Genomic DNA, 23,240 nt, shown 5'->3' on the forward strand with positions numbered 1-23,240 from the left:
AAACCACCTCAGATGAAGGTGGGGATGTGTACTTGGCTTCTTCAAGTACACATGTAGATCATGAGGCATGGTTGATTGACTCATGTGCATCTTTTCACTTCACTCCCCATAGAGAGTGGTTTTGCGAGTATGAAAAATATGATGGTGGTGATGTCTTCTTGGGGGATGATAGGAAGGCTAGAATCGTTGGTCGTAGAAAATTAAAATTGAAGTTGCAAGGTGGAAGGGTTAGAACACTTCCAGGTGTTCTGCATATTCCTGCATTAGCCAGAAATTTGATTTCTGTAAGCAAGCTGGATGATGCAGGTGTAAAAATAGTGTTCAAGAAGGATACCTGCAAGATGGTTCTGGGGGCACTAATATTGATGCGGGGAGTTCAAATTGGAACTATATACAAGCTGCAAGGTAGCACTGTTGTTGATGGGTGCAACAGTTCTGTGGTTCCTGAAAGTGAAGCATAAAATCTAGTGGTCTCTAGAGAGAAGATGATGCTGTGGCATCAAAGGTTTGGACATATTGGAGAGAAGGGCCTTTGAATACTTCATGGTAAAGGTATGGTAGAAGGTATGAGTAATAGCTATCTATATTTTGATTTCTATGAAAATTGTGTATATGGGAAGCATAATCGGGTAAGTTTCCCCTTTGGTGGTAAGTGGGCGAAATAGATATTAGAGCTTGTGCACAATGATGTGTTTGGACCTATGAAGGTCCATCACTGGGTAAGTCTGTGTACTATGTATCATTTATATATGACTTCTCAAGGAATACATGGATATATTTCCTTAATAAGAAATTTGAAGTCTTTGACAGGTTTAAAGAATTTAAGGCTCTTGTGGAAAACTAGACAGAGAAGAAGATAAAGGTGCTGAGGATAGATAACAGTGGAGAGTTTTGTAGTAAGGAATTTGGCTATAAGAAGTGTGGTATAGCATGATAGAAGGCTACTCCATATACACCTTAGTAAAATGGAGTTGTAGAAAGAATGAACAAGACGTTGATGGAAAGGGAAAGAAGCATGCTCAATGGTGTCAGGTTAGGACAGAAATTCTGGGCAGAGGCGGTGGAGACATCATGTTACCTGGTCAATAAATCACCTTCATCAACGTTGGAGGATAAGACTCCACAAGAGGTATGGACTGGTAAGAAACCCTCTCTTTCACATCTGAGGGTATTTAGATGTGATGCATATGTACATGTTCCAAAGGAGAAATGAACCAAGTTGGATAGTAAATATGAAAAGTGCATCTTTATTGGGTATAAGGATGGTTTAAAGGGTTATAAACTTTGGAAGCCAGTAACAAGGAAGGTTGTGTACATCCAAGATGTGGTGTTCAGAGAGGTGAAAGATGTTATTAAACATAAAGTCCAACCAAAGGAACTTGAGAAGATAGAGTTTGAGATAAAGGAGGAAGAATCAGACTCTACAGCAGAGGAGGAACCAGAAGATGAAGAGTCATAAACTCTGGGTGTGAGAAGATTAGTTTGAGAAAGAAGAAAACCAGAAAGGTATAGTCCATCTACTTTAGGTTCAAATTTTGTTTTATCTATTACTGATGATGATCCCAGAACTATGAAGGAAGTAGTAGATTCAGAGGATTGAAAACTCTGGAAAGAGGCCATGGTTGATGAAATGGCATCTTTGCACAAAAATGAGGCTTGGGATCTGGTGGAGTTGCCAGCTGGAAGGAAACCCATTGGCAACAAATGGGTGTTCAAGAAGAAGACAAATGCAGAAAGAAAGGTGGAGAAATACAAAGCTCGGTTGGTAGCAAAAGGTTATTCCTAGGTGCCGGGAATTGATTTTGGTGATATTTTTTCTCCTGTTGCCAAGGTAACTTCTATTAGATTACTTTTATCTATTGCTGTTGCTTTTGATTTTGAGGTAGAACAGATGGATGTGAAGACAAAATTTCTTCACAGGGATCTGGAAGAGGAGATCTACATGAAGCAACCTGAAGGCTTTGCAGTGAAGGGTAAGAAAGAACTGGTATGCGAGTTAAAGAAGTCTCTATATGGGTTAAAACAGTCACCATGGATGTGGTATTAGAAATTTGATACATTTATACAAGGACTTGGCTTCACCAGAAGCAAAGAAACTCACTGTGTGTATTGAATTAATTGGTGACTGTGTTATTTATCTAGTATTATATGTGGATGATATGTTGCTGGTTGGAAATGACAAAGAAATTATCCAGGACTTGAAGACCCATTTGTCCTCCAAATTCGACATGAAAGATGTTGGTGTCGAAAACTATATTTTGGGCATGGAAATTAAAAGAGACCAGAAAAAGAGGAAGCTCTGGTTAAAACAGAGGAAGTATGTTGAGACAATATTGCAGAGGTTTAATATGCAGGATAGTAAACCGGTGAAGGTTCCTATTCTTATAGGTGTAAAGTTATTTGCTGAACAGTGTCCCAAGACACAAGAAGAGGAAGAGGACATGTCCCCTGTTCCATATGCAAGTGCAATTGGTAGCCTGATGTATGCGATGGTCTGTACTAGACCAGACATTGCACATGTAGTGGGAGTATTGAGCAGATTTATGTCAAAACTAGGGAAGGAGCACCGGACAACAGTGAAGCCGGTTTTTAGGTATTTGCGTGGCACTAGTGATTATGGTTTGTGCTACCAAGGAAGACCAGGATTGGACAGAGTGTTGGATGTTCATGGCTTTGTTGATGCAGACTGGGCTGGAGATCTGGATCAGAGAAGATCTACAAGTGGGTATGTGTTTAAACTATTTGGAGGTGCAGTTAGTTGGATGAGTAAGAAACAATTTGTAGTGGCACTATCAACTACAGAGGCGGAATACATGGTAGCCACTCATGCAATCAAGGAAGCAATTTTGTTGTAGAGATTGTGTTCAAGTATGGGGTTAGTACAGGGAGATATAAGGATAAAATATGACATATAAAGTGAAATTTTCTTGGAAAAGAACCCTGCATATCATTCAAAGACAAACCACATTGATGTTCAGTATCATTTTGTGAGGGATATGATAGAAGACAAAAGGGTGCTACTAGTAAAGGTGGAGACTTTGAAGAATACTGCAGATGCATTGACAAAATCTGTGAGCTCTGAGAAGTTCTCTTGGTGTAGAGAAACAATGGGCATTGTAGGGTTGGATAAATGACTAAGCTTTCTTGTGGTCCCCTATGGAAAGAAAACAATAAGTGGGAGAATGTTGGGTTGTGTTATATTCTTTCCACGACTAGCCCACGTAGTTAATCAGGGGGTTAGAAGGGGGGTGAAGCCGCCCCTTCGTTGCACCGATTGCGTAGCGGGGGGAGTCACAGGGGGTTTGAGGGGTGCAGGTAACCCCACTCTATGGGGTCCAGGGTAGCGCCCCGGGAAATTTTGTTTTTGGACCATATATTAGGTTAGGTGGACCTACCTATGGTTTTGTGCATGATTTTTTGCACATGGTTTTGGATGGGATGGTTTTCGGTCCATGGTTTTGGACGCGATGGTTTTTCGGTCCATGGTATTGGATGCTTCAACATGTATAAATATGTATTGTAACATTGAAAGGAATATAATGAAGAATCAAGTTGGTAGTCCCAGTTTTGGGATCCAGGGGAAATCTCTGTGTATATGTGTTTTTTGTGTTATGCTCTTGCATTGTTTATTTTCTGTGTTTTAGAATTCATATGCAGGTAATTTCTGTATGGGGTTAAAACCTACAATAAGAATATCTCCTTTGATGAAGGAAACCCTCATCCCTCTGTATTCCAAAGTAGATATTGATGCCAAATTCTTCTTCAACCCTGGCATATACATCACATCATAGAGAAAAATAGATTCTCCCAAATTCAAATGAAATTTCACTGACCCAAAACCTTTAACAGGATGAGTGAAGTTGTCTCTAAGAATGATTTTCAAATTTGACTCCCTCTCTACCAAATTAGAGAGAAATCCCTTATAACCAGAGAAGTGATGAGTGGCCCCACTATCAACCAACCAACTATCCCACGAATCTAGAGGAGATGAACTAGTAAGGTTAGAAATAAGAATATATTTAGATTGATTCGTAACATTGCTTTCATACCTGGATAATTTTTACTTGTTTTGTAGACGAATATCTTCTTCATGATCAATTAGAGCATCTCTTCTTGTTCTTTCATTCTTCCATTGCGATCATTCCTTTGATCATCTCTCCTTATTTAATCATTGAACATGTTGTTGTTGCTTCTAGTATTGTAGCGTGGTCCATTGTAATATTTGGGGCAATCTCGAGCATAATGGCCTTTCTTGTGACAATTGTAGCATTTGATGTGCATAAATTCCTTCCCTATATTTTTATTTCAAGGAGGATTTCTTGAATTTGATGGACATCCTTTCCCTTTATTCTTCTTCTTGTCATGAGTGATGAATGCAACAGACTATCCTTCATTATTTTGAATCCTTCCTCTTGATATCATCCTTGATTCTTCTTGTGTGAGATTTCCAACAATTGCTTACAGTAGTAATAAAGGTTTCTCAAGTAGGAGGGAGACCTCTTAGAGTCACAATTACCAATTCCCTATCAGGCACAAATTCCCCAACTCTTTGAAATTGATCCTTTGAGGAGATGATTTCATTGAAATTGTTGACTTCATACATTCCAGCTACCTTATCATACATGTCCTTAGACCTTCTCATGTTTCCAACATATGCAGGTAAATTATCTTGTAAACCATCAACTATTATTTTCTTTGCTTTTAACTCACCTTTCTTGTGCTTGTTCTTGACAACAATGGAAGAATTCTTCGGAGGCTCAGGTAATTTTACTTGAATGTAGTCGAAAAAATCATTGTTATAAGCTATGATCTCCAAATTGACTTTCCATGCAACAAAATTGGATGAGTCACCCAAATTATCATTTTCCTTGATGAAGGAAGACATATTGACTTGACTATATTGGCTCCTTCAAATTTCTTTAAGATAATTGCTTCAATTCTTGTCTCCTTTTGGGCTTGTCCTTCATCTTACCTTTGATGACATGTTAAATTTTTAGATTGTTCTATGTTGTATCAATCACTTTAGCCCAGATCAATACTTCAATTAGCAATATTTCCAATTAAAATTAGTCTTTCCATTCATTAATAGTAATTGAATACAGAACAATAAATGCAATGACAAAGGATACAACCAATATAACAACAGGAGACACTAGGTTTGGTCAAAGACTAGGGAAAACCACACAAGGGGGAAAACCCTTTGAAATTCTTCTTCTATTATATTGTCATAAAATGTTTAGTAGAAAGTATAATTATCCCAATATAATATCATCAACAAAACAACCCAATAACGTTCAAAAATAAGTTTCTAGCATCAGAATATATCAGAGACAACTTTTCCTGTCTGCGGTCAACTGTGGTCAACTTAGGTCAATGGTCAATTTTAGTCAAACTTCTTGGTCACATGCATTAGGAGTTGTGTGAATGAATGGAGGCTTCTAGTCACACTGTTGATTCCTATAATACAATGACTGTGATCAAATTTTCTCTGTGACGTTCCTGCGACTGTAATTTAAAAACCCAAAAACATATGTGAGCCTCAGACCTTGTAATTTCATACTTTTGCGAACTTTTGTTATCATCCCTACCTCAAATTTGTGCTAGAAAATCAATGAAGAATAGAAAAAGAAGATGATTGGTGATATCAAAATGAGCTTGAGGTCACTTGTATTTATATGCTTGATCCAGGTGGCTCCAGAGACACACACAGGACAAAGAGGGCTTATGAAATCTTGAAAATAAAAGTAATCATAATGCTATCGAACTAGGACCAGAGCGTAGATCTCATCGTCCTGATCGCGGTGGTGTGAATGGTTCATCAATCCGAGCTCGTATGAGGGAGAATGAGCCATTCAAAGTTGGGCTGTGGGCCAAGTTTAAGTGTCCTACAATTTGACCGACCGCAGTGCTGAAACCTAGCTCTCGAAATTGGTCAAAATTGTGGCCTCGTTAAATTGACCAATAACCCTTAAATTCAAAATATTTAAAAATGACCATTATGTTAACAAAACAAATAATATATATATATATATATATATATATATATATATATATATATATATATTAGGGCGGGCCACCACCTCCGCCACCCACCAAACTTTACATTAATATACATATATATATATATATATATATATATATATATATATATATATATATATATGTATGTATGTATGTATGTATAAAAAATCAAACCAAAGAACCGACGGGCCGTGACCCCCGCCAGTCCACCCTCCTCCAACCTCACGATTAATAAACAAAATATTATTTGGGGTGGGCGTGGGCCACCACCGGTGGACCCGGCCCACACCCTCACATAAATGCCACGACATAATTAAAAAGGGCTAGTGGGAGTTGAACGAACGACCAGTGGGAGGACCGGTCTCGCCCACGTGGAGGCCCCACATTGAATCCATATCAAATCACACACCCCAAACAAATTGCCTCCACTTAATACAACTCCTCCAAACAGTTTAATATGCGCCTCTAATAAATGCGCCCACCAAACAATGACAAAGGGTTGCGGGAGTTATGTGGTAGGCTGCCCAATGTAGACCCAACCCCCCCAAACATGTGGGTTGTTTTTGTTAAACACACACATGGCAGCAACATAATATGAAAGATAAAACATGAGAGTACATTTATTATTAACAAATGATATACATTTATAGTACATGGTGGGACCTTTGGGTTCCACATCCCAATGTCTCTTGGACTTCCTTAGTCTATTCGGCTTCCACACTAACCCTTAGAGGAATAGGTGTCCAACATTCCCCCCTTAATCCGAAGGGTTATGTATGAGTCCAAGAAGAGAGATGTAATACAAAATGTGCAAAAATGCATGGCAGCACTAGGCTGAATGTGCTCTCTGAAATGTTGCAATAAAGGGCAGTGGTTTAAGGATGACCACCAACATTGGAATGCTTAGTGCAGTTCCCAGAACTCTTCCAAGTCTGGCATGAAGCTCAAGTCTTCTGCTAGAGGAAGTGCTCCTAATGTTTTGAAGAGGGAAACCTTCAACCATGAAAGGGAGGTCTCACCCGCATAAAAGGGAGAATCTCAACCTGAAAAGGGAGGTCTCAACCTGTGATGGTTTAAGGATTACCACCAACTCTAGAATGCTTAACGCAATTCCTGGAACTCTTCCAAAATTGGCAAGAAGATGAAGTCTTCTACTAGAGGAAGTGTCCCCAATTCGATTCCTAGAACTCTTCCAAAACTGGCAAGAAGCTGAAGTCTTCTGCTAGAGGAAGTGTCCCAAATTACCAATTGAAGGCATGCTCAGAGGCATCTTTGTCTCTAGCTACAACTCTAAAACTGGTGTGGCAGGTTGTGGCTCAGGCTCGCTTGATGTGGCTTTGAAGCTTGTAGATGACCATCATTTCACCCCCCGTCATAAACTGCAAAGCTCAAAGCACATAAGAAGTGCCTTACATTTTCCAATTTTGAAATAGTAGATGATGAAGTGCTCACCCCTGAAACCCTGGGGGTGAAACTTTGTTACAAGTTTTTCCAAAACAAGTGCTTACAATATTATCAATTTCTTCATATAAAATAAGCAAGACTGAAGTGAATGGAAACACTCAAAAAACACACATCCTAGGTACAAAAACTTAGCACATTCAGGAGGCCATCATTGATAAGTGCCTCTTGTGGTGTCTCTATCAGCCCTTACAGGAAATAATCATCTTTTCTCCATGAAATGAAACTATTGATCTTCAGTTCAGCAGCGAGCAATGAATTAGCTTGCTCGAGATCTAAGAGGTCAAACAACGTAGACACAACATATATATGCCAAAACAGTATTTAAAAGCAACACATATATATATATCAAAACAACAGCTATGAAAGCAACACATAGATCTCTGCCTTTGGCCTTGACATCTGTTGGGGTCGAAGATAGACACAATCATCGACTATGAAAACCTGTCTAGATCCATCAGGCGATTTGATAGCTTCCTTGGTAGGCATTCATTGATTTGCATTCTTACATCTCAGAGGCAACATTGTAGGTTTCTCATGTTGGTGTAGGTTTATTACTGGCTGGTTTATGTAGGATGTGAATATTGTTTTTTTTTTTTTTGGAAGGATATACGAATACATTTCAAGCCATCAGAAATCCTTATATGCATAGAACATAAGCGTGGAGGAGATCGTAAATACCAACCACATTAAATATTATTTCACAATATCAAAGATATCTATGGTTATATTTGCATGCAATGAAAGATAAAAGTCCAAGATATCCACAAAGTGAGGTGCAATCCTGATGTTTTTCCGACGTAGATTTCTCATCCAGTGGTTTGGATCTCCTCTTCTCTGAGATGTAATGGCTTTTTCATCTCTCACATTCCTCGCCTTCATGCATTTTGCAGCGAGCTACATCACCGGCCTTCCTCACCTCATCTTAATGCATTTTGTAGTGCAAATTAGCCCTGCCTCTCCTGAAGCAGTTCTTTTTGGTGGCCTCGATCTAGCCTCGATCCTTTGTAACTCTCTTGATTATAATGAAACCTACAGAAGAAAGCACCATTATCACCATGACTGCTATTACCTTAATCATCGTCACTGTTATCACGTTACAGTGAGGCTATGACTATCACATCCAGCTGAAGCATTCGTTCCACGCTCCCATTCTTCAAGGTCATAGCGACGCTTTGTTTCGGTGCAACTTCATTGTGAGTGGCCTATCAACGTGTTGATGCGATGCAATGATTTTCAGTCAATTACTTGCTGTGGGTGAATGCCAAGAGATCATCAAGGAATGCAGCTGTAGTGATGGGAGCGTTCACCATGGAGGAAGGTGTGAGATGGGGTATGGCCGAGGTGAGCAGTGCAGCGTGGGAGGAGGTGAATGGGCTACCTGAATAGTCCAACTACAAGCAAAGCGTTAATTCTAAAACGGACATGTGCACAGTGAAACGAATAATGGATTTTGGGAATCTATCATAGAAATGATAAGAATGCTCCATTATTCATCGAGGACAGAGAAAGAAATATTCCTCTCTACAGTCATAAGAATAGGTCTATGCAGTACAGAGGAATGGCAGAACTGAGGGACGTTACCTCTATCAGAACCCACAAGGAGGAGAGAAGTCCAAGTACTTCAACAGATGTTGAATTCCGCCCTCTGATACCACTGTCCGACGCAGGCTTTCATGGCCCAAAGTCAAGTGTTGTAAATAGTCAGAAGCATATTCTTTGGACAGGGCAGTGTTGCTAGAATGGAGCAAATTTATCGGGATGGAAATGACAGAAATGGCACAAATAACGCTCAGTGAAGGAGGTTTCTCTCGTAACACAAGCTAATTTAAAACATTTGAATTTGCAGACCTAGGATGCCAATTTTACTATTTTAGGATTATGGGTAGAGGTGCAGAACTAACATGCACATAAAGGCCACAGAAAAACAAGTAGCTCACACTTGAGTAGGGCAGGAGATCGCCCGCTCTGATACCATGTTAAACACACACATGGCAACAACAAAATATGAAGGATAAAACATGAGAGTACATTTATTATTAACAAATGATATACATTTATAGTACATGGTGTGACCGTTGGGTTCCACATCCCAATGTCTCTTGGACTTCCTTAGTCTATTCAGCTTCCACACTAACCCTTAAAGGATTAGGTGTCCAACAGTTTTGTTTAAAACAATAAGGTATTAAAGTGGGAGGGGCGGGGTTTGACCACCCGACCCCTCCTCAACAAATTTTCCTTATTAACCAAAGTGCCAAACCAAATTCTTGGTTAATCCACCAGAGAGTTTATATAAACCTCATTTGCATAGTGCGTCGGGAACATGGAGGAACCAGGAGCAGGCACGAAATTCAAGGTAACAATTTTTTAATTAATTTTTATGCAGGTGGAACCATGACCGAGCAAAATTTCCAGGAGGGTGAAATTTTCATAGTGTCCAAATTGGAAAAAAATTATGCCGATCTTACATCTCTCGGTGATACGAACTCGATGGCACAATCAGTTTCCTAATATGAGAAGCCAATTTGTAGAGGACCCGGATGAGGGAATCTTTGAGGAATCTAGGGGGAATCTAAAATATTCCTTAAGCCCCAGATTTTCATTTTCTCATAATTCAGAAATTTGAGAGTCGATTTTGCACTATTTGATACCACAAATATGATGGTGCTCTTAGATTTTCCATTTTCTCATTTCATTTTTCGGCTACTTTTCTAAGTGGAGTGCAGGTGTCAGCATTCATGTGCGAGCAGTCATTTCCATGTGATTTGATGCCGTGAGATTGATGGTCTAAACAACTTCAGCAGTTTGACATCCACTTCTTCATATGGCCTCTAGATGTGAGGTATATGCAGTGTGTTCATGTACTTCTTTTGCTAAGCATTGTGTTGCACAGATCCCTGTTTGATGTTTGATGTGGGATCCTGTTTCTTACTTGATTTCAAGATTCCTGCTTGGTGTGATGCGGAATCATTTGTGTGATGTTCTTGTTGTCATGATTTGTCATGTTTTGTTTGATATCCATTTGTCGTCATGTTGATGGGATACTCATGTTGTCGCCATGTGTGTTTGCATTGAGATCCCTTTTATGCCATGTTGGTAGGATGCTCATCATGCATGAGTTTTGTGTCATACTAATAGGAGTCTTTTTTGACTGAGATTGTTGGAAATAATACTGAGAGGGGGGGGGTGAATCAATATTATCAAATTCTTTTCAATATACATTCCAGATTTATACTTTAATTTATTCTTCAGATATTGATCATTCATTTGTATGTCAGTACCATATAATAATGAACAAGAACAAGAAAAATAGGTAGGCACACCAAAGAACACCAAATATAAGGTGGAAACACAATGTGGGTGAAAACCACCTGCTGCAATATGTCTCTATCTTCTTTCAATTAGAAACTTCTTTTACAAGGATTTTTTACTGGTGCAGTCCTTTACCAGTACGCAGGCTGCAACCTGCAGAGAGCTACAACTCTCTCTCGTTTTCCAGTCTCTCCTGGAAGGGATAGGCACACCAAAGAACACCAGATATAAGGTGGAAACCCAATGTGGGTGAAAACCACCTGCTGCAATATGTCTCTATCTTCTTTCAATTAGAAACTTCTTTTACAAGGATTTTGTATTGGTGCAGTCCTTTACCAGTATGAAGGCTGCAACCTGCAGAGAGCTACAACTCTCTCTCGTTTCCAGTCTCTCTTGGAAGGGAGCTACAACCCCCTTGCTCTTCTACTTCTTTAAGGACCACGTTTCATTAATTTTCAGACTGGATCCAAGAAGATCAAATATTCATCAAGTACATGCAAATCACCCAATCTCCTTATACAATCAACTGATGAATCACCCAACTTCTCAGAATGTTGTAAACAGAAAAGTAATACCAGAAATCTAAAACCAGAACTCTACAGCAATAGATAAAAGATAGCCAACAAATGTTTCAAGATAGGTCCGCAACTTCACCGATATAAACCTGCGGATATCCGTAGTCTTTTTGTGCCTAAACTGCACAGATCCGCACCGAATCCTTCTGCTGCTCTGCGTACCACCGCACTTACTCCTTTTGCTGAACTACGTACCTCAGCTCAGATCCACACCTGCACTGTCTGTTTGACAGCGTACCTCCTCACTGGTCCTTCTGTGCCTCTGTGTATCCCCGCACTGTGCTTTCTTCTGTGCTGCGTACCTCGCACTGCGCCTTCTGTTGCGTTGCGTACCCCCGCACTTCGTCTTCTCCTGCACTGCGTACCCCTGCACTTACACCGAGGATTGCCTGCGACCCTCTGATTAGGGCCAAATTAACAGTCCTCCAATGTGGCATAGATAGTCAGATCCACAGATCTGATCATGCGGCCGAGAGATCACGACTTCTCAAAAGATTTGCCTTAAGTTTTCTCCTTGATTTATATCTAGCTTTGTAAAATCAATCACCCAAAATTTTAGATCTTAAGTTATTCAAATTTCACAAGTATGTGGCCAAGTGATCTCCTTCCCCTTTTTATAGTCAATCCCTTATTCACACCATGGGACAAAACCATCAAAAACCAATACAAGGGATCCAAACCGGGGTTCAATAATTTAGATCCTATACCATGGGCCGAAACCATAGGATCGTAAATGATAGGCTAAATATCAAGGGCCAAACATAGGACACCCCACGTGAGCGCGCTTCTCTGCATTGGAGTGAGTGAACTGGGGGACCGCACCTTATGAACGGTGAACCTGTGGGTATGTCCGCACTCCCTGGATGGCGAACCTGTGGGTCCGCACCTTTTGAACGATGCACCTGCGAACCTCTTATTTTCCATCATTTTGAGAGCCTGAACAGAGTTTTGCCACTTGAGTGAGTTGCCATCAAGTACAACACCTGTACCATAGTGCCAAACCAGAATCATAATGCCAACAATCTCCCCCTTTGGACTTGATGGCAACCTCAAGATCCTCATCGTCATTCTCCCCCTTTGACATCAAGGGAAAAGGGTTATGCTCCCCCTGAGACCATGCTTGAATCTTTGATCATGCTCCCCCTGACGGTAAACCAAATCTACAAACCATAATCCACCATACACCATAAATGAAAGAGATAGAGACATATTGCAGCAATATTCAAATCAACATCCATGTTCTCCTTCAGTGCTACCATAATGCCAACAATGCATTATATGTGTTCCCCCTGAACCGGTGCCATTTGATCTTCGACCAATCCATAAACCAGCAAATGTACACGTATACCACATATGAACCTCGCGTACAACCAACAATCTCTGAAACAGATGAGATTCAACAACAAGATGATACATCAACAATCCCCAGCTTTTGCCTGAGGTATTCAAAGGTCTCCATGGGAAATGGTTTGGTGAGTATATCCGCAACTTGTTCCTTAGAAGGAACATACTCCAACTTGACCTTTTGTTCAAGCACTTGTTCCTGGAGAAAGTGATACTTGATCGGTATGTGCTTGGTCTTTGAATGCATGACTGGGTTCTTTGAAATGCTGATTGCACTTGTATTATCACATAAGATGGAGATAGGTGGAGTACAAGTGATCTAAAAATCCTGCAAGGTCTGCATCATCCAAAGGAGTTGAGTGCAGCAAGATGCAACAGCCACATATTCCGCTTCAGCTGTAGATAAAGCAATCGAACTCTGTTTCTTGCTGAACCAAGATACTAATCTGGAACCCATAAAGAATGCACCACCATTTGTGCTCTTCCTGTCATCCACGCTTCCGGCCCAATCTGCATCTGTATAAGCATGAAGTGTGAGATCTGTATCTCTAGGATACCATAAGCCATAGTTTTGAGTTCCTTGAAGGTACTTAAAGATTCTCTTCACTGCCTGAAGATGAGTTTCCTTTGGATTTGCCTGAAATCTTCCAACTATTCCCACTGCATGCATGATGTCTGGTCGAGTACCTGTCAAATAAAGTAGGCTTCCAATCATAGATCTGTAGGTTGGTTGATGCACTGCTGCTGTTTCATCATTTTCACTGAGGCTGCATCCTGTGACCATGGGGGTACATACTAGTTTTGCATCTTCCATACCATATTTCTTCAAAATTTTCTTGAGATACTTGGTTTGAGACAAGAAGATCCCGCCTTCATTTTGTTGGATTTGCAATCCAAGAAAATATGTCAGTTCCCCAAGCAAAGACATTTCGAATTCTTTCTGCATCACCAAGGCAAAGCTTTGACTCATAGCTTCTTCATTGCTGCCAAAGATAATATCATCTACATACACAAAAAGTATTAGCAATTTGTCATTTTCAATTTTTATATAAAGATTGCTATCTGCTGATCCCTTTGAGAAACCTTGTTGATGAAGATATTTGTCCAAACGGTAGTACCAAGCCCTTGGAACCTGTTTAAGGCCATAGAGAGCCTTTTTTAGTCTGCATACAAGATTTGGATTATTCCCAAGGATGAAACCATCTAGTTGCTCAATGTACACTTCTTCTTCTACGTCTCCATTCAGAAAAGCCGATTTTACGTCCATTTGAAATACTTTGAACTTCTGAAAGCTTGAGAGAGCAAGGAACATTCGGATGGCCTCAAGTCTAGCAACGGGAGAAAATGTTTCTTCAAAGTCTATTCCTTCTTGTTGAGCATACCCTTTACACACAAGTCTGGCCTTGTTTCTAATTACTTCCCCATTTTCATTCAACTTATTTTTGAAGATCCATTTTGTCCCTATGACATTCTTATCTTTTGGTCTAGGAACCAACTCCCAAGTGTTGTTCTTTTCGATCTGCTCAAGTTCTTCATCCATTTCCTTGACCTAGCATTCATATTTGCATGCCTCTCTTACATTTTGTGGTTCAGTGGAGGAGAGCAATGCCAAATAGCTTGAGGCTTCTGCAATAGTTCTTCTTGTTTGTACACCTACTTCTTTCTGCCCCAAAATCTAAGATTCTGGATGATTCTTCTGAACGTACCTGGATGGAGTCTTCTCTTCTATCCTTATCTGTTCCTCTGGTGCCTCTAGAGGTTCTTCTTCATCATCTGTCTGATTTGGAGAGTAGTATTCATTCTCTTCGATATTTTCATGATTTACTTGCCTAGGGATGTATCCTTTTTCATCAACCACTACATCAATGCTGTCAACAATTCTTCCAAGCCTTTTATTGTAACACTTATATGCTTTGTTGTGGGGAGAATAACCAAGGAGAATGCCTTCATTTGCTCTAGGTTCAAGTTTGCCAAGCTGTTCATCAGTATTCTTAATATAGCATTTGCTCCCAAAAATTTTGAAATGCTTTACCGAAGGAGTCTCACCATACCAGAGCTCATGCAGAGTTTGAGTGCTGTTCACTCGGACATTTGTTTTGTTCAGAATAACAACTGCAGCAAATGCAACTTCACCCCACAAGGTTGCGGGAGTTCCAAACTCATCAAGCATAGCACGAGCCATTTGTTGAACTGTTCTGTTCATCCTTTCCACCACTCCATTTTGCTGAGGAGTCCTAGCTGTAGAGAATTCCCTTCTTATTCCATGTTCTTCACAGAAATCGAAAAATTCATTTGAGGTGAACTCCCCACCTCTGTCAGACCTGAGGCACTTAATTTTGTGATCTGATTCATTTTCAGCCAAGGCTTTGAAAGATTTGAATTTTTCGAATGCTTCATCCTTGTGTTTCATAAGTCCCAACCAAACCATCCTGGAGAAGTCGTCAATGAATAATATAAAGTATTCTTCTCCTCGAGGTGACCTTGTCCTAAATGGACCACATACATCTGTATGGACTAGTTCAAGAGGCCTGCTGGCTGATCCTTCCTTCTCAGGAAAGTTAGTTCTGGTTTGCTTACCAAACTGACATGATTTGCAAATGGTGTTGTCTGGAATTTTGATATCTGGAAGACCACGAACTGCCTGATATTTGCATGCTTTCCTTATTTGTGAAAAGCTTAGATGCCCCAACCTCCGGTGCCATAACCAGTGTTCATCATCTTTGCTCAAATAGCATTGTTGTTGTCCTTCTTCAAATATGTATAGATTATTTGGAGTTCTTCTTCCCTTGATCACTATTTTTCCTGTATCAAGATCACGAACACTACATCCATTTGATCGAAATATTACCTCTGTTCCTTGATCGCACATCTGACTGACACTTAGTAGATTATGCTTCAAGCCATCAACATACAAAACATTTCCAGCTTTGACCTTTTCTTTCAACTGAGCAGTGCCTTTTCCTTTTATGGCTGCAGGGGTATCGTTTCCAAAAGAAACCTTCTTTCCCTTTTCTAAAGAAGTATATGATTCAAGTTTTTCTTTATCACCTGTCATATGCTTTGAACATCCGCTGTCGATATACCATATATTTTCCTGTCCTTCTGCATAAAAGGCTATCCCACATCTTTCTGGTCGTGGTTCTTTTATTCTCCATGTTCTGGTATTTGAGGCTTGTTCCTTTGTTTTCCAAAACCTGCTGCTACATTCAGAATCTTCATGACCAAAGTTATTACAAATAGGACATTCAACTTCATTTTCAAGAGCCGAAAAGTTGTTATAGTTCCTTTTCGTAATCCCAGTCATACTTCTTTGTCTTTGAGCTTCTCTAGTCATGATTGTCTTATAGGCAACACATTGGGCTGATTTGTGACCAAAGTTATGGCAAGAGAAACATTGGCCATTGAAGAAACTTCTACGACTATCAAATCTACCAGCCAATTGATTGTAATTTCTATTGTCATCCATTCTTGAAGCAAATTGAGAAGTTTTTTCCTGCGGTTGGTTGTAGCTTTTGTTTACCGTTGAGATGGATTGCCCCTGGTTTACCTAGTAGTCTTTGTTTGTTCTTGATGTAATTCGTCCCTGCTTTACCTGGTGATCTCCATTGGGCTTTTGCTCATTCCTCCTTGCTGCATCAAGATAACTCTTTGAGGTGGATGCTTGAGATGTTTCTCCATTATAACCCAGACCTGTATTGATTAGTGGAGAACACTGTACATTGATAATCTCATCCAGAGTTTCAGATCCTTTAACAAATTTAAGATTAAGAGCCTTTGTTTTCTCAATTTCTTTTCTAAGGCCAACAATCTCACATTCTAACTTCTCAAGAAATTTTTCTTTTTCATCAAGTTGAAATTGCAGAGTATCAATGATCACATTCTTTTCTTCTAAACATGTCTTGAGTCTAGAAATCTCTTCATAAAAGCTATCCACATCTATAGCATCCATGTAATCATCATCTTCAAAAGCCATTAAAAGTTTATAGTCATTACCTCGTTCATCTTCATCACTATTTGATAGTCCATCACTGTCTTCATGAGTGTAATAGCTTTTCTTATTTGCATTCTGTTTCTTGTTCCATCTAACAGGTTCCTTTCCCTTGTCGATCTTATCCTTATGAGGACATTTGGCAGCATAGTGACCTACTCTTCGACAAGCAAAACATTTGAAAGGTAACTTACCTCTGAATCTTCCAGTACCCCGTTGAAGATTTCTGACAAAATTTGATTCTTCTTCTTCTTCTGACACGTGTCCTGATTCATAGTACTCTCCTTTGCCTGAAGCCTTGAAGGCAACTTCTCTCCTGTCTGATGGACCTCCTTTCCTCATTTCATAAGCAGTTAGAATTCCGTGCAGCTGTGACATTTTAAGATTTTGTAGATTCTCCTTTTCTTCTATTGCAGAAACTTTAGATTCAAACCTAGGTGACAAAGATCTTAGAACTTTTTCAACCACAACAGCCTCTTTTATTTCTTCACCCAAATTTTTCATACAGTTAACAATCTCATCTACATGAAGAAAATAGTTAGCCACACTTTCATCATTATACATCTTGAGATTTTCATACTGAATCCTAAGGGTTTGAAGTTTTGCTCATTTTACCTGATCATCTCCTTCATAGCTCAGAACAATCTTGTCCCATATTTCTTTTGCGGATTTATACTGCATAACTTTCACGAATTCTGATTGAGATAGACATCCTAGAAGAGTATTGACCGCCTTTGCATTTGTTTCATATTTCTTCTTCTCAGCTAGATCTGTAGGAGTAGCTGATGGAAAAGTATACCCTGTTTCTATGATGTCCCAGACTTCTGTACCCAGAGATTGAAGATAGACAGTAACTCTTACCTTCCAATATACAAATTTTGTCCCATCAAAAATCGGTGGCCTGATTGATGCTTCCCTCTCGTAGTTGCTCATGATGATAGATCTTCCTTCAAGCGATCAAGCTTCTTTAGAAGGACCTGCTCTGATACCAATTGTTGGAAATAATACTGAGAGGGGGGGGGGTGAATCAGTATTATCAAATTCTTTTCAATATACCTTCCTGATTTATACTTTAATTTATTCTTCAGATATTGATCATTAATTTGTATGTCAGTACCATATAATAATGAACAAGAACAAGAAAAATAGATATGCACACCAAAGAACACCGGATATAAGGTGGAAACCCAATGTGGGTGAAAACCACCTGCTACAATATGTCTCTATCTTCTTTCAATTAGAAACTTCTTTTACAAGGATTTTGTACTGGTGCAGTCCTTTACCAGTACGCAGGCTGCAACCTGCAGAGAGCTACAACTCTCTCTTGTTTTCCAGTCTCTCCTAGAAGGGAGCTACAACCCCCTTGCTCTTCTACTTCTTTAAGGACCACGTTTCATTAATTTTCAGACTGGATCCAAGAAGATCAAATATTCATCAAGTACATGCAAATCACCCAATCTCCTTATACAATTAACCAATGAATCACCCAACTTCTCAGAATGCTGTAAACAGAAAAGTAATACCAGAAATCTAAACCCAGAACTCTGCAGCAATAGATAAAAGACAGCCAACAAATGTTTCAAGATAGGTCTGCAACTTCACCGATATAAACCTGCGGATATCCGTAGTCTTTCTGTGCCTGAACTGCGCAGATCCGCACCAGATCCTTCTGCTGCTCTGCGTACCACTGCACTTACTCCTTCTACTGAACTGCGTACCTCAGCTTAGATCCGCACCTGCACTGTCTGTCTAACAGCATACCTCCGCACTGGTCCTTCTGTGCCTTTGCGTATCCCCACACTGTGCTTTCTTCGGCGCTGCGTACCTCGCACTGCGCCTTCTGTTGCGTTGCATACCTCCACACTTTGTCTTCTCCTGCACTATGTACCCCCGCACTTACGCCGAGGATCACCTGCGAACCTCTGATTAGGGCAAAATTAACAGTCCTCCAATGTGGCACAGACAATCGGATCCACAGATCTGATCATGCGCTCGAGAGATCACGACTTCTCAAAAGATTTGCCTTAAGTTTTCTCCTTGATTTAGATCTAGCTTTGTAAAACCAATCACCCAAAATTTCAGATCTTAAGATATTCAAATTTCACAAGTATGTGGCCAAGTGATCTCCTTCCCCTTTTTATAGTCAATCCCTTATTCACACCATGGGACAAAACCATCAAAAACCAATACAAGGGATCCAAACCGGGGTTCAATAATTTAGATCCTATACCACGGGCCAAAACCATAGGATCATAAATGATGGGCTAAATACCAAGGGCCAAACATAGGACACCCCACGTGAGCGCGCTTCTCTGCATTAGAGTGAGTGAACTGGGGGACCGCACCTTATGAACGGTGAACCTGCGGGTATGTCCGCACTCCCTGGACGGTGAACCTGCGGGTCCGCACCTTTTGAATGATGCACCTGCGAACCTCTTATTTTCCATCATTTTGAGAGCATGAACAAAGTTTTTCCACTTGAGTGAGTTGCCATCAAGTACAACACCTGTACCATAGAGCCAAACCAGAATCATAATGCCAACAGAGATTTCCTATAGCAGAACATCTCTTGGAGCCACTCCTGCTTGAGGACATTTTCCTTGTATGATAGTGACATCACCTCTTATGTACATCGTCACTATTGACAGCACTTAATGTAGCAGCCTACACCATCTTGACACTGGGGTCCGGAGACGTAGTCCCTCCTGGACGAACTCCGTTATCAATGGCTTATATTTTCATGTGTTGATGATTGACATGTTACTCTTCTTTACAACATGCAGATGTATTCATTTATGTTCTGTTAAAAATGAAATTTAACACATCACGAAACTAAAAGGTCTTGGAAGGGTCCTTTGTCACACCCGGACTTGGATTAAGGCTTCCAAGGCTGTCCAATTTGCTATAGGTCTGACCTTGTCCAAATGTGCATATCAGGGATTTTCTTCATAAGTACACTTTCCCTTGTCCGATTTGAGTGATTTTTAGGTTAATTTTTGTCCTCTCTAAAAGAGGAATTCAATGAAATCATTATCTCCATCAAATTAGATATCCAAAGTGGAATTTGTCCATATTTTCATATTTTAACACTCGCTAAAAGGGAGTGTTAAAAATGTAGTAAGGAATGGCTTCTTTGACTTGTGCCTTAGTCAAAGATGCCGATTCAAATTCAATCTCATAGAGGCTCAAGTTATTGTCAGTTAATTCAAGTTAGATGGCTTTCAGTGATTTGTGGACCAGTTGATGGCTAAAATTAACTAACTAGTGGAGTTATCTCTAGTATCTATCAATTAATTGATCTCTAGTTACAAAATAGAGATAGTTATGAGTTTAGTTGGGTAGTTGACTTATGTTAAATCAACTTACTTTTAGTTAAGTAGTTGCAACTGCTAAAATTAGCCCTATTAGGTTGTAACAACCTCGAAATTAAAACATGCAACTAATTAGATCAATTATGTGATTTATAATCAACACACATCTCTTCATCTAATTAGCATAGATTTTTTAAGAAATAGGAGCAAAAGCAACTTACCTGTAGCGATGATATTCCTTACTTGTCATTTCGGAGTTGAATGTTATTTGAATCCTGCTAACCGCGACAAAGTTTTGGGGATGACTCTCCACCCAACCATAGGCTCAATTGCACAAAATATTGCTACAACTGGCCACCCCGAGCCCTCAATCAACGTACTACTGCCAATGAATCATTTGTCTCACAATACTTTTCTTCCAAGAGTATGGATGATGGAATCATGGAATGATCTCTCATCTTCCTCATCATATATTAAATAGAGCAAACATTGGAAGGGGAACCGCATGCACACACTCCATGTGTCAACATGCAACTTTTATTTCTTTATTTTAAGTTTAACTTAATTTAGTATTTCTCTTAATATAATTCTTTCTTATTTTATTCCTTTTTACTTTTTGATAACTTTATTTATTTTTCACTATTTTTATAGTTCTCTTAATTTAACTCTTTCTTATTTTATTGTACTTTTTGTTAACTTTACTTATTTTTACTATTTTTATAGTTTATTTTTATTTATATTTATTTAGAACTCTAGTATTGCTATTTACTATTTTATTTATTTATTATTATTATATTTTCTTCATTATTTATTATTTATTTACTATTATTATCTTTTCTTTATTGTTTATCATTTATTTTCTTATATTTTAATATTATATTATATTATTTATTATTTTTATTATTATTAGGGGACATTACATACTCCCCTTCTTTAAGGAACTTCGTCCCGAAGTTAAGTTGAATTATTTAACATTTTATTTATTTAGTTATTTATTACTTCACGTTTTCCCTACACCCTCTGTTGAACTAGTATAACTAGCAGGCATCGAAAGTTTTCACAACACCCGGGAAATCTCAAGGAATCTCTGTCCTTTTTCCCACTTTCGGAACCAGGCATAAGCCTCCCTGGTCTGTATCCTAGTCTAAGGTTGGCCCCAAGGCTCGCGCCTGACTCAAACCTCATCTGCCCCAAGGCAGGCATTCGGTACTGTACTCAATGACTCTAGGCATCTCGCAATGCTGGCCCACTCCCTCCACAACTACTAAGATGCACAACCCCAGGCATCGAATTCCTTACACCCCCACTAGACTTCGGCATCCCAATCCAATACTAGGCACCTAGCCTACAATATCAGGCACTTGGCCTCCTCAAGATGGTCCCATAGCCCCTCAAGAGCTATCCATCAAGAGATATACAAGACAAAGGAACCACTGGCATATGTAGTGTTGATTGAGTATGTCCCCAGCCCATATGGTGTTACATATTCTCCCTCGTAGGTATGGGCTCCTACAATATCATCAAATAAACCAGCCCTCTCGGCCCATTTGTGGATTTCCTATCCATCACCACATCTCAACATACACACAATGCATTAGTTATAATTATAACATCATAGAAAATAATCCATATGCCATATCATGCATACCATCATGAGAACATAACATCATTGTTATCAAAACATTATGAATAGTAGAAAGAGCATGTTCATGCATTTCATAAATTTGCATGCAATAACCACATGCTTCACACCATGAAATATCATCATAAATTATAACATCAAAGATAATCATGACATCACATAATAAATGGAACCATATGTAAATATAGCCTCATATCATGAGAATCATACATAAGCAATCTAGACTAGTTGACACATATGACAAAATAAATCTAGATGACGTTATTTTTTTCATGTTCATCAACTCATCATACTATTTTCCCTCATCCCTTCATTGTATCATTCATCCCTTTTTTAAGTAGCAACATCAATGAAACAAAGTTAAATACTAATTTTAAATGTGGACACAAATTGTTTCACAATCAGTTATGTAATATCCAACTAACAATTCCAAGCATTACCTTGAGTTAATGTTTGTGCATATTGTATTTATCAAGATAAAAGACATAGTAGCCACATGGGTCTTAATTAATATTTCTAATCCTTTCATGCAAAAGGGGGTTATGCCAATTATGTTTGTATATCCATGAATCCACTAAACTCTACTCAAATATTTATAGTCAACATTTATTATGCCAATTTAGCATTGTGCATTACAAACTACCATGATTAAGAATGTTAATCCTCAACATTATTATTCATTAAACTTTTCTTTGCCATAATTAAGATATCCCCTTACACTAAGTCAACATGCCATGATTCTTATAACATATACACTTATATATTAAGACCTTTAAATTCATTTGTTATTCCATATGGTAACTTTATCAATCTACATTGCTAATATTAGAACCATCTTAGAAACTTTCATTCATTTCTTAAAATTGTTCTCTTTATACTTAATATTATATCCGCTCATTCTAATAATATAATTATTCTCCTTCCACTTTCGACTTCAATCTATGTGTACTATTGGAAAATTGTATTGGTGTTCTCTCAAATTGATCAAGTTCCTTATCATTCTTCCCTCTTGAAGAGGCAACGTCCACGGAGCAAGGTCGAGCAATGAGCTAAACAAGAAAACTATTCATCAATCTTACTAAGGAAGCTTGTCACCCCTTCACTTCTCATACTAGAGATTCAAAATTTATTCCTATAATAATTTCAACTTCTTAAAATTCCATATCTTCTAACTTCATAGATACAAACTTCCTTGCCTTTTGAATTTAGAGAACTTATTATCATATTAAATTTGAATTCTTATCTCTCACCAACAAAATAATATTTATATCATCTCTTATTATTCTTTATAACATATATTTTTATATTAAATATTTAAATCATGATTTCCCATTTAATATATAAAATAAACATAAAAATAAACAAAAATATTCCATATTTAATACAGAATGTTATAAATGTAATAAAAAGAAAAGAAACCATGCTCTATCATTTTTTTAATGTACTTTATCTTCAATTTTTTGTTCTATAAAAATAAATTCGTTAAAAAGACTTATGTTGTTTCATTTTATTTTAATTTTTAAAAAAAATTAAATGCACTTAAATTATGTTTAATATTAAATTGAGTTTTTACTTTATTCCTCATT

General features: G+C 38.6%; 1 protein-coding gene across 1 annotated transcript in view; it reads left to right on the forward strand.

Annotated features, from left to right (window-relative positions):
* The first annotated feature begins 4,736 nt into the window (after nucleotides 1–4,736).
* The window catches only part of LOC149193056 (auxin response factor 4-like), a 100,984-nt gene continuing 82,480 nt past the window's right edge, over nucleotides 4,737–23,240 (forward strand). The window contains exon 1 of the mRNA XM_089407190.1: nucleotides 4,737–4,761. Within this exon, the coding sequence (XP_089263316.1) occupies nucleotides 4,737–4,761 (25 nt within the window). The remainder of the gene's footprint in view (nucleotides 4,762–23,240) is intronic.

Source organism: Pinus tabuliformis, chromosome 2_2, assembly GCF_031772625.1.
Source record: "Pinus tabuliformis cultivar Carrire ecotype Pingquan chromosome 2_2, CPIR1, whole genome shotgun sequence".
In the NCBI taxonomy this organism is placed as follows: domain Eukaryota; kingdom Viridiplantae; phylum Streptophyta; class Pinopsida; order Pinales; family Pinaceae; genus Pinus; species Pinus tabuliformis.